The sequence below is a fragment of the Budorcas taxicolor genome, chromosome 11, assembly GCF_023091745.1.
Source record: "Budorcas taxicolor isolate Tak-1 chromosome 11, Takin1.1, whole genome shotgun sequence".
NCBI lineage: Eukaryota > Metazoa > Chordata > Mammalia > Artiodactyla > Bovidae > Budorcas > Budorcas taxicolor.
This window is the reverse complement of record NC_068920.1, coordinates 109894023-109910141: the sequence shown is the minus strand read 5'-3', so window position 1 is coordinate 109910141 and position 16119 is coordinate 109894023. Positions and strand designations below refer to the sequence as shown.

The 16119-nt window shown below is 43.1% G+C and overlaps 1 protein-coding gene and 1 pseudogene across 1 annotated transcript in view; one reads left to right on the top strand and one right to left on the bottom strand.

The window, feature by feature from the left end:
• The first annotated feature begins 11662 nt into the window (after positions 1 to 11662).
• LOC128056827 (protein POLR1D-like) lies at positions 11663 to 12046 on the top strand (annotated as a pseudogene).
• Positions 12047 to 14001: 1955 nt separating this feature from the next.
• Positions 14002 to 16119, bottom strand: part of SUCLG1 (succinate-CoA ligase GDP/ADP-forming subunit alpha) — a 35933-nt gene continuing 33815 nt past the window's right edge. The window contains exons 8-9 of the mRNA XM_052648593.1: positions 15753 to 15941; positions 14002 to 14253 (exon numbers count right to left, since the gene is read on the bottom strand). Coding sequence (XP_052504553.1) covers positions 14227 to 14253; positions 15753 to 15941 — 216 coding nt within the window. The 3' untranslated portion in view covers positions 14002 to 14226. The remainder of the gene's footprint in view (positions 14254 to 15752; positions 15942 to 16119) is intronic.

Genomic DNA, 16119 nt, shown 5'->3' with positions numbered 1-16119 from the left:
TTCAGCAGCTGAGCTGCTTTCCTTTCCAGCTCAGAATCCTAATGAGCTAAAAAGTTATTAAAAGATATGACATCTTTATTTGAATAAAAGACATGAGTGCTGACCTTCACATTCTCAGCTCAGTTTTCCTTTAGGGTACAGCATACCTAACCAGTCTTTTGATCTTACTGTTGTTGTTCAGTGGCTCAGTCCTGTCTGACTCTTTGCGACCCCATGGACTGCAGCACACCAGGCTTCCCTGTCCTTCACTATCTCCCAGAGTTTGCTCAAACTCATATCCATTGTGTCAATGATGCCATCCAACCATCTCATATTCTGTCACTTCCTTCTCCTGCCCTCAATCTTTCTCAGTATCAAGGTCTTTTCCAGTGAGTCAGCTCTTTGCATCAGGTGGCCAAAGTATTGGAGTTTCAGCTTTAGCATCAGTCCTTCCAATGAACATTCAGGACTGATTTCCTTTAAGATTTCAGAGGCCTCCCTACACACCCTGAGGTCAAAATTAAAATTTTTTCATATTGAACCACCTTTAAATCAGCAACTGAGCTGCTTTCCTTTCCAGTTCAGAATCCTAATGAACTAAAAAGTTATTAAAAGATATGACATCTTCATTTGAATAAAAGGAGGAAGCAAAAGAGTTCCAGAAAAACATCTATTTCTGCTTTATTGACTATGCCTTTGACTGTGTGGATCACAATAAACTGTGGAAAATTCTTCAAGAGATGGGAATACCAGACCACCTGGCCTGCCTTTTAAGAAACACATATTCAGGTCAGGAAGCAACAGTTAGAACTCAACATGGAACAACAGACTGGTTCCAAATAGGAAAAGGAGTACGTCAAGGCTATATAGTGTCACTCTGCTTATTTAACTTATATTCAGAGTACATCATGAGAAATGCTGGGTGGGATGAAGCACAAGCTGGAATCAAGATTGCCTGGAGAAATATCAATCACCTCAGATATGCAGATGACACCATCCTTATGGCAGAAAGCAAAGAAGAACTAAAGAGCTTCTTGATGAAAGTGAAAGAGGAGAGTGAAAAATTTGGCTTAAAACTCAAAATTCAGAAAACTAAGATCATAGCATCTGGTCCCATCACTTCATGGGAAATAGATGGGGAAACAGTGGAAACAGTGTCAGACTTTATTTTTGGGGGCTCCAAAATCACTGCAGAAGGTGACTGCAGCCATGAAATTAAAAGATGCTTGCTCCTTGAAAGAAAAGTTATGACCAACCTAGACAGCATATTAAAAAGCAGAGACATTACTTTGCCAACAAAGGTCTGTCTAGACAAAGCTATGGTTTTTCCAGTAGACATGTATGGATGTGAGAGTTGGGACTATAAAGAAAGCTGAGCGCTGAAGAATTGATGCTTTTGAACTGTGGTGTTGGAGAAGACTCTTGAGAGTCCCTTGGACTGCAAGGAGATCCAACCAGTCCATCCTAGAGGAAATCAATCCTGAATATTCATTGGAAGGACTGATGCTGAAGCTGAAACTGCAATACTTTGGCCACCTGATGCGAAGAACTGACTCATTAGAAAAGACCCTGATGCTGGGAAAGATTGAAGGCAGGAGAAGGGGACGACAGAGGATGAGATGGTTGGATGGCATTACCAACTCAAAGGACATGAGTTTGAGCAAGCTCTGGGAGTTGATGATGGGCAGGGAAGCCTGGTGTGCTGCAGTCCACTGGGTCGCAAAGAGTCAGACACGACTGAGAGACTGAACTAAACTGAACTGTGTCCGGGCCTCCAGCTCCTCTACCTCTCTTGTAGACCTTACTCTGACCATGCCTCCCACCAGGGCAAGCCTAGCTCTCTTGTTTGCAGAATTCAAGGAGGGTGTGTCACAGTCATAATTCATACTGTTTGCTTAAGTTTTTTTTAATTGAGGTTTAATTGCTTTACAATATTGTGTTAGTTGCTGCTGTACAGCAAAGTGAATCAGCTATATGTATACATGCATCCACTCTTTTTTGGATTTCCTTCCCATTTAGGCCATCACACTGAGTAGAGTTGCCTGTACTATCCAGTAGGTTCCCATTAGTTGTCTGTTTTACACAAGGTAGTGTATATATGTCAATCCCAATCTCCAAATTTATCCCACCCCCACTTTCCCCTTTGGTGTCCATATGTTTGTTCCCTATATTTGAATAATTTTTCTGTGCCTTCAATAATCCTGAAAAAGCTGTCTATTCCACGCACCTCCCATCACTTCTAAACTGCTTGGTGAGGACCAGATCCCATGCCCTTCTTATGACTCTTAAATGAGACACAGGTCTAGGGGCCAGGACAGGCAACCTGGATTCAAATTTCAGCTTTACAGCCAACTTGCCCTTCACCTCTAAGAGTCTTAGCTCTCCAACCTCAAAAGCGAGGTTAGATCAATCTTCAGATCATCTCCATTACAGCTTCTCTGTGTCCATCCCAGAAACAAGAGACAAAGGCAAACTGTCTAGAAATCACACAAAGAGATTCCTGGGCCAGTGCTACCCATGTGTGAGCCTCAGGTACAAGTCCATCTTGTCCTCTGTGCCCTGGGCAAAATGCTGGGTGACTTTCCAAGAATCACTTTGAAAAGCCAGCAAGAGAGTGGAGCTCACAACTGCCTAGTCACCACCAAGACTTTGAAAACTACAGAGCATGGGTTCTGGACTCTCCAAAGATAGCAAGTTGGCCCAGCCTCTTGAGCCCACCCCTCCTGGGTCTCAGGCCCTTCACCTCCTGGACCCCAGGGTACCCATCTGTAGCTGCAGCCCTCACCCCCTTAACATTCTCCATTCATCTTCATCATCCCATGGAACATTAATACAAAACTATACTCACCTACAGTGGTCTTTTTATCTTTCAACACTTTAAAGATCATGTGCGTGCGTGCGTGCTAAGTCACTTCAGTTGTGTCTGACTCTGTGACTCCATGGACCATAGCCTGCCAGGCTGTCCACAGGATTCTCCAGGCAAGAACACTGGAGTGGGTTGCCATGCCCAGGGGATCTTCCCAACCCAGGGATCGAACCCCTGTCTCTTATGTCTCCTGCAGTGGCAGATGAGTTCTTTACCACCAGCGCCACCTGGGAAGCCCAGAGAGCACATCAACAATTAACTACTTTTTCCTGGGGAATACCACTTAGCATAGGGTGCAGTGCAATACCCCCCTAAGGATGTCATCAGGTATTGCCCCGAATGTGCCCATGCTGACCTACATGAAAGCTGCCTTCTCCCCAGCTTCTCCTACAAAGGGACCTGCGCTCTCCTGGTTGGGTGTTGCCTAAATGTTAAGAGTCAAGATGAATGGAATTGTGTCTCTCCCTCCATGTACCCTTCTGGATCCTTTCTCTACCCACCTCTGTTCTGATCTGCCCTGCTCTGTGCCCCCAGGAGGCTTCATTATGCACAGCATTCCCTGGGCTCCCCACCCTCTGCCTTCCCGCTGGGTTCTGCCAGTCCTGTGGCAGGAGATCAGACCAGAGGGATGTGAGGTCAGAGTATTGATTCCCCTCACTTCCTCCGTTTCGGGTCTCGATCTGGGCAGTGCTCGTGCTCCTCCACGCAGGACCGCAGCTCCTGTCAGCCCCAACCCCCCATCTGGCACAGCTTCTGCTCTTAGCTTTGGAAAAAGCCTCCTCCTCTTGCCAACATAGAGCCAAAGGTGGTGAGGGCTTCTCATTGTTCCTCAGCTCAGGAACAGTGTCAGACACCTACAAAGGATGGCCCAGCATGCTGAAAGGTAATCCACGCCCAAGTCCACAGGAAAGAACCATTCTAGATGCCATCAATCTTGTGATTCATGGGAAGAGGTCTCAATAGCACCACAAGCAGGAGTTTGAAAGAAGATGATTCCAACCCTCGTGGATGGCTTGGAGGGATTGAAGACTCCAGTGGAGGAAGTAACTGCAGAAATAGCAAGGGAACCAGAACTGGAAGTGGAGCCTTTAGACGTGACTCAATTGCTGCAGACTCATGACAAAACTTTAATGGGTGAGGAGCTGCTTCTCATGGACGAACAAAGAAAGTGATCCCTTGAGATGAAATCTACTCCTGGTGAAGATGCTGGGAAGATTGCTGAAATGACAACAAATAATTTTGAATATTCCATAAATTTAGCTGATAAAGCAGGGGCAGGTTTTAATAGGATCGACTCCAGTTTTGAAAGAAGTTTTAGCTGTGGGTAAATGCTACCAAATAGCATTGCATGCTACAGAGAAATCATTCTTGAAAGGAAGAGTCAATCCATCTGGTAGATTTTCTTGCTGTCATATTTGAAGAAATTGCTCAACGGCCCCCAGTGTTCAGCAACCACCACCCTGATCAGTCAGCAGTCACCAACATTGAAGCAAGACCCTCCACCAGCAAAAAGGCTACAGCTATTCCCTGAAAGCTTAGATGACAGTGAGTATTTTTAGCAATAAGGATTTTTTAATTGAGGTATGTACATTTTTTTAACACATAATTCTATTACCACTTAATATAGTATAGGGTAACATAGCTTTTACATGCACCGGGAAACCAAAAAATTTGTGTGACTCCCATTATTGTGATTTTAGTTTTATTGCAGTATTCTGGGACCAAATTCACTACAGACTGCCTGTATTTAAAACGAGCCCTTTTAGGTCACACCTGAGTTGATGGCAACAAGTGACTCATCGTAAGATCTTGGATACTTTCAAAGGAGAAGCTGGGCAGGCCACAAACACGAAGCATGTGGTTAGAGGGTTGACATTTTCAGGGTCCCCTGCAGATCTCTAGGGAGGGGAGGGGGACTGGAGATGAGTTCAATCATGTAGCCATTGATTGACTCAATTACGCCTACGTAATGAAATATCAGTACCACTCTGGACAGTGACATTCAGGGAATTTCCTAGTTAAGAAACATACTGATGTACCAAGAGGGTGATGCAACCCAACATTATAGGGACAGAAGCTCTTGCACCCCACACTCAGAGCTTCCTATTTATCTCTTCCATTTGGCTGTTCCTGAGTTGCATCCTTCATTATAAAAATGTCACCGCAAGTATATTGCTTTTAGAGAATTCTGTGACTCATTCTAGCAAATTATTGAACCTGAGGGCTTTGTGGGATGCTCCAAATTTGCAGCCACACAGGACAGAAGGATGAGTGGCCTGGGGACAGCCAGGACTTGCGGCTGGTCTCTGAAGTGAGGACAGTCTTTTGGGACTGAGATCCGTAACCCATGAGGTCTGAGTTAATTCCTAGTAGCTATATGTCAGAATTGAATTAAATTGTTCAACAGCTAATTGATTTTGGAATGCAATGTGGGAACGGAATAAGCCAGATTAAAGGCTGGGAATAGTGAAGCAGGGCAAAAAGAGAATCCCATTTTGTACTGAGCCCAGAACTCCTCCCATGGGTTGTCATTTTGGCTGTTTAGAACATTATTTGATGGTTGCTAATGTGAACGATTATGAAGACCAGGCCTTCCCTGAAGAACTGGGTTGTGCTGGGTCCATGCAGAGCAGCTTTCAGAGCTAGCAACAGCTACAGCTGGAGCAGTGGGCAGAGCAGAACTGCAGCAGTGGACGCACACCACTGTATATAAAATAGGCACCCAACAAGGGCCTACACTATAGCACAGGGAACTCTGCTCAGTATCCTGCAATAATCTACATGGGAAAGACTCTGAAAAAGAATAGATACATGCATGCATGCTAAGTCGCTTCGGTCGTGTCCAACTCTTTGCGACCCTATGGACTGTGGCCCACCAGACTCCTCTGTCCCAGGGATTCTCCAGGTAAGAATATTGGAGTGGATTGCCATCCCCTCCTCCAGGGGGTCTTCCCCAAATGGATCAAACCCATGTCTCTTATGTCTGCTGCATTGGCAAGAGGGTTCTTTGCCACTAGCGCCACCTGGGAAGCCCAGATATATGTATATGTATAACTAAATCACTTTGCTATACACCTGAAACTAACAGAATATTGTAAATCAACTATGCTACTGCTAAGGCACGTCAGTCGTGTATGCCTCTGTGAGACCCCATAGACAGCAGCCCACCAGGCTCCCGTCCCTGGGATTCTCCAGGCAAGAATACTGGAGTGGGTTGCCGTTTCCTTCTCCAGTGCATGAAAGTGAAAAGTGAAAGTAAAGTCACTCAGTCACATCCGACTCTTTGTGACCCCATGGACTGCAGCCCACTAGGCTCCTCCATCCATGGGATTTTCCAGGCAAGAGTACTGGAGTGGGTTGCCATTGTCTTCTCCCAAAATTAAAAGAAAAATGTTAAATAAATATCGAAAACATCTAAAAATTTACCATTAACCAAGGGTTTTGTTTATTATTTCAAACCATTCATTTCACTGTGAAAATATAGAAAAAAATAATTACAAACCTTATAGATGGGGAGGCAAATGTGACCTGATCAGAAATCAAAGACTGACAAGAATTTTTGAAAAATTACTATTTAAATATTCACCATTACCTAAGGTTTAATGACCTTTTCACTATATGCTTGATATGGTGCAAAATGCTTTGCATGCCTTGCATTACTCCTGTAACCTTCCCCCTAACTTGAATTTTTCATATTGGTAACTATTCAGTGCTTGTTAATAACTTTACCAAATGATGCAGTCATCACCATAAACTGGCTTTAGAACATTCTAATCCTCCCAGTAAGCTCCCTCATGCTGAGCGGCATGAAAACATATTCACCGTATGTAAAATAGCCAGTGGCAATTTGCTGTATGACACTGGGAGCTCTCATCCTATCTAGAGTGTAGGATGGGGGCGGGAGGTGGGAGAAGAGGGAGGGGACGGACACATGTATACTAATGGCTGATTCATGTTGACGTATGGCAGAAATCAACACAATATACTAAAGCAATTATCCTCCAATTAAAAATAAATTAAAAAAATAAAACACTGAAATGCTTGAATGGGGGGAAAAAGATTCCTCATGCCCATTTACAGTTATCACCCCTAGATCCAGGTAATCACTAATCTACTTTCTGTTTCTATACATTTGCCATTTCTGGACATTTCATATGAATGGAATCTTCCAATTAAAAAAAAAAGAACTACAGCAAGAGTGTTGGGTGGGCAGGAGAAGCCGCATCTCTGCCTGAGGGGTAAGGGTTGGAGTGGGAACTGAAGAGACAAGATTCCTAGTGAGGATTTCTCTGAGGCTTTGGCAGGACTCCAGAAAAGGTGTGACCGACTCTTACTCTTGGGTTGACAGCGCCCTGCTGTTTCTCTCAGCAAGAGCCTACCACACACCCAGCCTCCTGAACAGGGAGTGAAGAATTCAAGGAGAATCCTATTAAATTTAAGGAAGACACAGTACCAATTTTACACCAACTCTTTCAGAAAACAGAGGAAAAAAGGAAAATTTCCCAATTACTGTATAAAGTCAATATTATCCTGACACCAAGCCTGGCAAAGATATTACAAAGAAACAAAGTTTTGACAAATATCCTTAACAAAATATCAGCAAAGTACTCCAGCAACATGCAACAAGGGAAGGCTGATAATCAAGTGGCATTTGTGAACAGGAATACAAGTTAACGTCAAAAAACCAAATATTTTTTTAGCCATGCCACACAGGATGTAGGATTTTAGTTTCCCAACCAGGGATTGAAACTGGAACCTCAGCATTGAGAGCATAGAGTCTTAACCACTAGACTGCCAGGAATCCCCCAGAAAGAAACATTTAAAATGATCAAATAAAGGAGGTAGGAAATAGTCATTTCAATAGATTCAGAAAAATCAGTAGACAAACTTCATCACCCATTCACGATTAAAAAACAAAAAACAAAAAAAAATTCAGCTAACTTAGAATAGAGGGAAATTTTCCCCATGGGATAAAGGAAGGACATTTATGAACATCCTCAAGCTAGCATCACTTTAATGGTGAAATATAGAAAGACAACCTCAAGATTGAAAAACTAGACAGACATCTGTTCTCACACTGATTCAACACTGTAGTTGAGTAAGTACAACACATCAAGAAAAAAGAGAAACTAGGCATGACAACTGGAACGGGAGCAAAACTCTACCCAGAGTTCACATGAATTTGTATATTAAAAAAGCTAAAAGGAAAAATTTTTTTAAACTGCCAGGTCTAATAAATTCATTTTAGGATAGAAGGTCAATGTACAAAAATCAATTTATGTTTGTATATTTTGCAAGAAAGAAAACTGGAATATGAAACAGTCAATAAGGTTAACTGGCAGCTCTTTCCAAAACAGTTTATAAAACTTAATTAACTCAATCCCAACCATCATCCTATAGAAGTGAACAAATTTATTCTAAAATTTTTATGATGCTACAAAATTTGAAGTAGTCAAACATGTCAGGATCAGAAAGCAGTGAATTAAAAGGAAAAAAATGTTGTTCTTTATTAAAAACTTTCATTAACCAAGATACCAGCAATAAAATGAGTGAACAAGTCAGAGAGTATAAGAAAATGTTCATAAGCTATTGGTATATATCTGAGAAAGGTCTCTTATCTAGGATATATAAAGAATTATCAGAACTCAGAAATAAAAAATCTAGTGGAATAGAATATAGGCAAAAGACTTGAAAAGATACTTCATAAAGGAAGAAATACCAAAAGCATAAACATATTAAAAAATGTTCAACATCATTACTCTCCAGAGAAATGCTAATTAAAACACAATGAGATACCCTTCACACCTCTTATTAGAAATGGCAAAAATTTTAAAGATCAAAAATACCAAATGTTGATGCAGATATACAAAACCAGACTCATTTTGTTGGGGAGAACATGTCTTCTAGCAATTCCACTCCCAGTATCTCTCCAAGAAAAAACAGTTTATGTTCAGAAAAAGACTTGCACATAAAGGATCACAGCAGTGAAGTCGCTCAGTTGTGTCCGACTCTTTGAGACCCCGTGTACTATAGCCTACTAGGCTCCTCCGTTCGCAGGATTTTTGAGGCAAGAATGCTGGAGTGGGTTGCCATTTCCTTCCCCAGGGGATCTTCCCGACCCAGGGATTGAACCCAGGTCTCCTGCATTGTAGGCAGACGCTTTACCATCTGAGCCACCAGGGACTCTTTATTAGAAATGGCAAAAATTTTAAAGATCAAAAATACCAAATGTTGATGAAAATGTACAAAGCCAGACTCATTTTGTTGGGGAGAACATGTCTTCTAGTAATTCCACTCCCAGTATCTCTCCAAGAAAAAAAAAACAGTCTATGTTCAGAAAAAGACTTGCACATAAAGGATCACAGCAGCTTAATCTACCAGGGCTGAAAGCTAGAAACAACTCAAGGGCCAGCAACCAGAGAAAGGGTAAACACACTGTGGTATATCCATACAATGGAACAGAACTCAGCAATGAAAAGGAATAAGCTCTGACACAAGCATATAAGCTCTGATAGAAGAACATCACAGAAATCATGCTGAGTGAAAGAAACCAAACATAAAACACTGTATCTTTTTTTCCTAGATTCCATACATATATGTTAATATATTTGCTTCTCTTTCTTACTTCACTCTGTATTAACTAGCTGTAGGTTCATCCACCTCAGTTCAACTAACTCAAATTCATTCCTTTTTATGGATGGGTAATATTCCACTGTAGGGGCTTCCCAGGTGGTTCAATGGGAAAAGAATCTGCCTGCCAATGCAGGAGATGCAGGAGACACAGGTTTGATTCCTGGGTTGGGAAAATCCCCTGAAGAAGGAAATGGCAACCCACCGTATATTCTTGCCTGGAGAATCCCACGGACAAAGGAGTCTGCCGGGCTATAGTCCATGGGGTCACAAAGTATCAGACACAACTGAGCGACTGAGCCGGCAGCGCACAGTACAGCAGCAATACTCCATTATACGTATGTACATACATGTAGCACAACTTCATCCACTCATCTGCCAGTGGACATCTAGGTTGCTTCCATGTGCTAGCTACTGTAAATAGTGTTGCAATGAACATTGGGGTACACGTGTCTTGATGAACTTATTTGCAGGGCAGGAATAGAGACACAGCTAGGGAAGGAGCGGGTGGGATGAATTGAGAAAGTAGCATTGAAAAACATACATTCCGTCAGTTCAGGTCAGTTTGGTCACTCAGTCATGTCAGACTCTTTGCAACCCCATGAATCGCAGCACGCCAGGCCTCCCTGTCCATCACCAACTCCCAGAGTTCACTCAGACTCGTGTCCATCGAGTCAGTGATGCCATCCAACCATCTCATCCTCGGTCGTCCCCTTCTCCTCCTGCCCCCAATCCCTCCCAGCATCAGAGTCTTTTCCAATGAGTCAACTCTTCACATGAGGTGGCCAAAGTACTGGAGTTTCAGCTTCAGCATCATTCCTTCCAAAGAAATCCCAGGGCTGATCTCCTTAACAATGGACTGGTTGGATCTCCTTGCAGTCCAAGGGACTCTCAAGAGTCTTCTCCAACACCACAGTTCAAAAGCTACCATATGTAAAACAGATAGCTAGTGGGAAGTTGCTGCATAACACAGGGAGCTCAGCCTGGCACTCTGTGACAACCTAGAGTGGTGAGATGGGGAGGGAGGCCCAAGATGAAGAGGATATATGTATATTTAGAGCTGATTCATGTTGTACAGCAGAAACCAACACAACATTGTAAAGCAATTATTCTCTACTTAAAAATAAAAATTTTAAAAAAAGACTACATACTATAGCAATCCTTTCATATACATTTCTAAAATAGACAAAAACTAATTTAAGATGAATAAAAATACAGATTATCTATTGGGGGAATAGGATGGAACTTTCTCATATGAAGGAAATGTTGTATATCCTCATTAGGGTGTGGTTACATACCTTTGTCCATTTGTTAAATATGCACAGCTAAGATTTATGCATTTCAGCAAATATAAATTTTACCCTGACAAAACACCTATCACAATAAAAACACTGGCAGGAATGGGTTGGAGGTAGACATCATACAGTAATAGCAAAATGTTGCTCATTGTCATAGCTGGGTGACGGGTGCACAGGAGTTCATTATATTACCATAATCATTTTGTAAATGTTTGAAAGTTTCTGTAATAAAAATTTTTTTAATGCACTGGGGTCATGAGTTAAACTTTTACCTTTTGCTTATAAATATGAAATCAGAAAAACCAGAACCAAATATCCTGCTCGGTATGTTTGAGTTGCTCAGAGCAGTAGTCGTAGGAGGGGAGAGAAGTGAGAGATGAGGAGTGGGTGACTTCTCAAGATGCTGCAGGGGTTGGAGAGGGAAGATGGGAAGCAAAGACGAAGGGAAGTAGAAAGGGAAGATTCCAGGTGGGAGAGAGAAGGGGTCAAGAGGGCACTGAACTTCCTGGTTTAGGACCAGAGGTGTGAGAAGAGAGGGGTCATCTTGAGATGGGTGTTTGGGGGACAGAACAGGAGGCTGAGCCTGGAATCTGGGACCCTCAAAAGGATGCTGAGGTCACTGGCCTCTCATCTGGATTGGTACTTGTCACAAAGCCTCAGACAAAAGGAGGACTTGTCTGCCCTGGAAGGATCTTGGAGGTGCCAACCAGGGAGACTGGAAGTGACTTCCTCCCTGGCCATCATGTCAGCTGCGCTGCCCTGAGCATAAGCATGAGGCAAGTTAAGAGTTTACAGAATAGCCTGCCTGCCGCGCCCGCACGCTTCGAGGCATGGGGCAGAGCCTCCGGCCAGCCCGCACCACCTGAGGATCCCAGAAGCCGCCCCCGCCATGGAAGAGGACCAGGAGCTGGAGAGGAAAGCAATAGAAGAGCTGCTGAAAGAGGCAAAACGTGGGCAAACAAGAGCAGAAACAATGGGACCAATGGGCTGGATGAAGTGTCCTCTTGCCAGGACAAATAAATGATTTCTAATTAACACAATTAAGAACACCCTGCCCTCCCACAAAGAGCAAGACCACGAACAAAAAGAGGACAGCAAGGAACCGGCGAAAAGCCAGAGCCAGAAGGAGGAAGGGCGCCAGAAGGAGGAAGGGCGCCAGAAGCACCGGTCTCACCCGTACAAGCACAGCGTCCACGCCCGGCGCTCGCCGCCTGGGAAGCGGGGGACGCGGGGCGGCCACGAGAAGTCACAGACACGGTCCAGCAAGCGGTGAGGTGGGGGCCTGGGGCCCAGCGAGACCCTCCCAGCCCCTGGGCCTGGGGTGGTGCGGAGACACCACGACGGGTTTACAGCAGGGCCTCCGTCCTGACGGCGGACAGTCACCTGAGGCTCCACGAAGGAGCACAGCGACATCCCGGCAGGTTTAAGCGGCTTCGGCAGTGTAATATACATTCGTCTGGGTTTTCTTCTGTCTTGTTTGGCAGTTGGTTTCAAAATAAATCTAGAATTTACAAGTTTTCGACGATTATTAAAACTAGTTCGTTTTTGTTTTTGTTTATTGATGTGCTGCACTTGTGGTCTTTTCTCGGAATTTCTCAAAACAGAAAGATACTGTCGATCCTATACTTTTTAGGGGTGACGATTTCAGAAACCTGGCCAGTTACCATATTTGTGAAAAGCTGTAGTCCTTATTTACCCGGAAGTTCTTGAGAGCTCTGTACCCGTTGACCTTTAAATAAACAACGTAGGAAAATCTCAAAATCCTTTTGAATTTAGCACCCCCCCACCCCAATCAATAACCAGGGGTTAAAAAACTGTCTCTCTTCTTTCCTTGTGCATTTTCAAACTCATTCCTGAGATAGAACACTTTTTCTGTATTTCATTTTGGGGAGAACATGTACATTTTAAGTGGTGCTTTTAAAAGAACCTTCAAAAGTTAAAATTACTATTATTTTCGTGCTATGTCTTATTTAGCTAAAGACCTATGATGCCATTCTTAGGTGTTGTACAGTTGTTTCAGAAATCTGGATTTTAAATAAAAGTGTTTACAATGCCTTAAAAAAGGTTTACAGAATAAAAAAGAAAAATAATTTAAAAAAAAATAACCCCCCACAAAAGTGTTATGAAGTGACATAAAGCCCTGGTAGAGTCCACCTTCACATATGCATATGTATACTCCACCCAGGTACCCTGTGGGATGGGGTCATGAGCCCCACTTTCAAGATGAGGAAACAACTGAACAGAAACCAAAGTCTTCTTGACCCAAAGCCCATCAAGACACGGTCCTTGGCCCAGGCAGAATACTTGGGCTGAATCCAGCCCCCAACACCTGCTCTTTGCACCCGCAGCAGCCTGTGCAAAGTCATGGGAGCTCCCAGAACACCCGTTTCCCCAGTCTTCCAAACCTCCTCCAGCCCTCTCAGGATCACTCCCCCAGGCACCTCCCCAAAACGAGCTCTTTCCTGCTCCCTGCCTTTGCCTGAGTATGTGTCCTCCTTTTTGCACGACTGGTACCTTCCCAGCCCTGAAGTACCTACTCTTCACTCCTCCCTGGAAAGGCCTCCCCAAACAGCCTTCTTGAGGGTCTTCTATTACTATTTTCAGAAGCTCTTGTTTCCTTCAGGGCAGCTACACAATGTAAGAATATTTTCTTGCTTCTCCACTGCAATTGTTTGTTAACAAGCTCCCCTTCAAACTAGAGAATGGCTAACTGCTTTCTCAAAGTGAAATGTCTGAAACCTCAAGCAAAGAAATGTAGGCTCTGGGTGGGGAAGGAAACAGCCCTCTGCAGAACCACAGAAAAACAAAGCATTATTGAAGATTCCACTTCCCAGTTAGGCAAAAACTGAAACTTGGATGAGCTCCTACCTATAATCCTAGTGATAATGATGGTGGCAACTGGCAAAAATTAGGTTACCTTATCATGTGCCAAGGACTTCATATATTTATCTCCAATCCTCAAAACTACCCTGTAAGACGAAGACGATTATATACATAGATATGAGAAAACTGTAATTCAGAGAAACTTAGTCACTCTGTATCTATGATAAATGCCAAACTGAAATGTTTATACTCATTCTCTCAAAAGTTTTCGTTAGAATGTCCTCTACAGAGCCAAATGAAAGACACATACACGCACACAGGCATACATGTGCACACACAGCCCCCTCCAATTCTCCCCCTCTCCCCATCCCCACAGTGAAATAGTAAAAAGTCTCTAAAACCATATTCAAATCAAGTGGTAGATTTATTGGTTGCTTCTCTTATTTAGTGAGGTGAAAACACCTCAGTGTAGGACACTCTAAACCTTGTTTTGGCTTCCTGTTGTGCTCGAAAAGACCAGCAACAGGTGGGCGGGCGGACGGTCAGTGGACATCAGAAGCGAACAGCCACCGCTCCCATTGCTACAATGATTCATCCATAGGCTTAAGGAATCTTCTGTCTGTTTTTCTTTCAGAGCATCTTCCTCTTTTCAAACTCCTTCAGGAACAGAAGAACAGGAGAAGAGAGAGGGGATAAAAAGATTAAAGCCTCAAATTACATTCATGGTCAAAGTGATTCTGAATTTAAACTGTGTTTAGATTCTGAAACTCTTGTCTTTAGGATCCCTTGAGCAACCAAAAATTATAGAGGTAAAATGCACCAGGATGAGGGGCTTGAACACAAAATGACAGTTTTCAAATGAGTCCGTGTCAGTCTGATTTCACTAAGTTAGATTCAGAACTTAAGACTTTAATGTCTCCTAAATGCAGAGGCTGAGAGGTTTTAAATTATGCTTATTTTCTACTGCAGTATTAGAGTTAGGAGCTGACAAACTTGATTGTGCTTATCCAAACATGTAATGCTATGTGTGAGCCACAACAGCCCTTTTAATAAGGCAATGGAAACAAGTTTGTCTAGTTTCTCAGAGAATAAAACTAAACACAGATTTAGTGCAGATTTAAACAAAACATCAAGAACCTCAGAAATATAGGAAAAGGCAGCAATACTGAAAATCAGTTTCTCTAGATTGTAATAATTTCTCTACATTGTGAGAATTAGAATACAACAGGATGTGTAGGTGCCTGCTGCCACCTGCTGGAATAAAATGGTACTACATATCTTCAATAATTGAAGCGTTTGCTTTTTCCCTTCCTCCCTCTTCTCTCAAATAAAGAAGATTCTTCCTCACAATACTCACTACCTACCTAGATTTCTTTTAAACACTATGGCACACAGTGCCATAAGATAGGATCATGCAAAGATTCAATAAACTAGGAGTTTATTTTATTATCGCTAGGACAGTGCCAAAGAAGAGTATGCCAAAACATGTTCCCTCCTGGGAAGACAATATGGGCCTGTTTTCAGCATGTGTACAACACTTTGGCTTTTGTTTGCTTTTTTTTCTTTTTTTTTTGGTAAAGTCTATGATCATCATAAAAGTAAAGAGAGAGAGCCTTAAATGATCAGTCAAAGAGATAGGCTGCCAAAAATCACTGCAGAGATTATGGAAGACACCAACTAAAAATCCCCATCCTCGTCTTTAGTCTCCATCCATCCTGACTCCCAGTTTTTATTTCTTCTTAGTCAGTTTTCAACCTCTCTCCCTGGAAAAATACCTATGGAGTCAGCACAACTATACCCCAAATGCTCTCCATGGAAAAAAAAACACAAGGCAATTTTCTGCACCACTCCTAAAATGGAATTCACAGCACTTACGGACTCTGAAACCCTTTCTTGTATATCTTATCTCACTACTCACAAAATAGCAAAGGGAAATGTTTAATGAATCCAGGTTTTGAATCAGAACCTTATTCCTGGTCATGCCCAACCAGGATATTGGGATCTTGGTGGGGTTGCTAGAGACCGTTAAGCTGCAGACCAGCATGAAAGAAACAGAAGAGACTCAGAAGAAAAGACCACGGCTCCCAGGCCACCAGTGTGGCCTCCCACTCTAAGGCCCATAACCTCCGAGCACTCAGGCCACTACTCCAGCTCACCTTGTAGATGGTGGTTCCCAGCTGTGCCGGGGACATGCTGACCACAACCCCAGCACTCTGCAGGGCTGCGATCTTCTCTTTAGCTCCACCTTTTCCTCCAGCAATGATTGCCCCTGCGTGACCCATTCTTCTGCCGGGAGGAGCAGTTAAACCAGCAATGAAGGACACCACAGGCTTGGCCTTGGGACCCTGGAAAGTGGGATTTTAAACATACTGATGAAGAAGTTGATCAAAACTGGACCTCCAATTCATGACTGCCAGAAAATGACAAACGGTTGGGGCCAGTCACTCATCATCACTAAGAAAACCAACAGAAATACTGAGCTGTGACTGAAACTACTGCATTCTCCTTTAAGATGACTCAGCT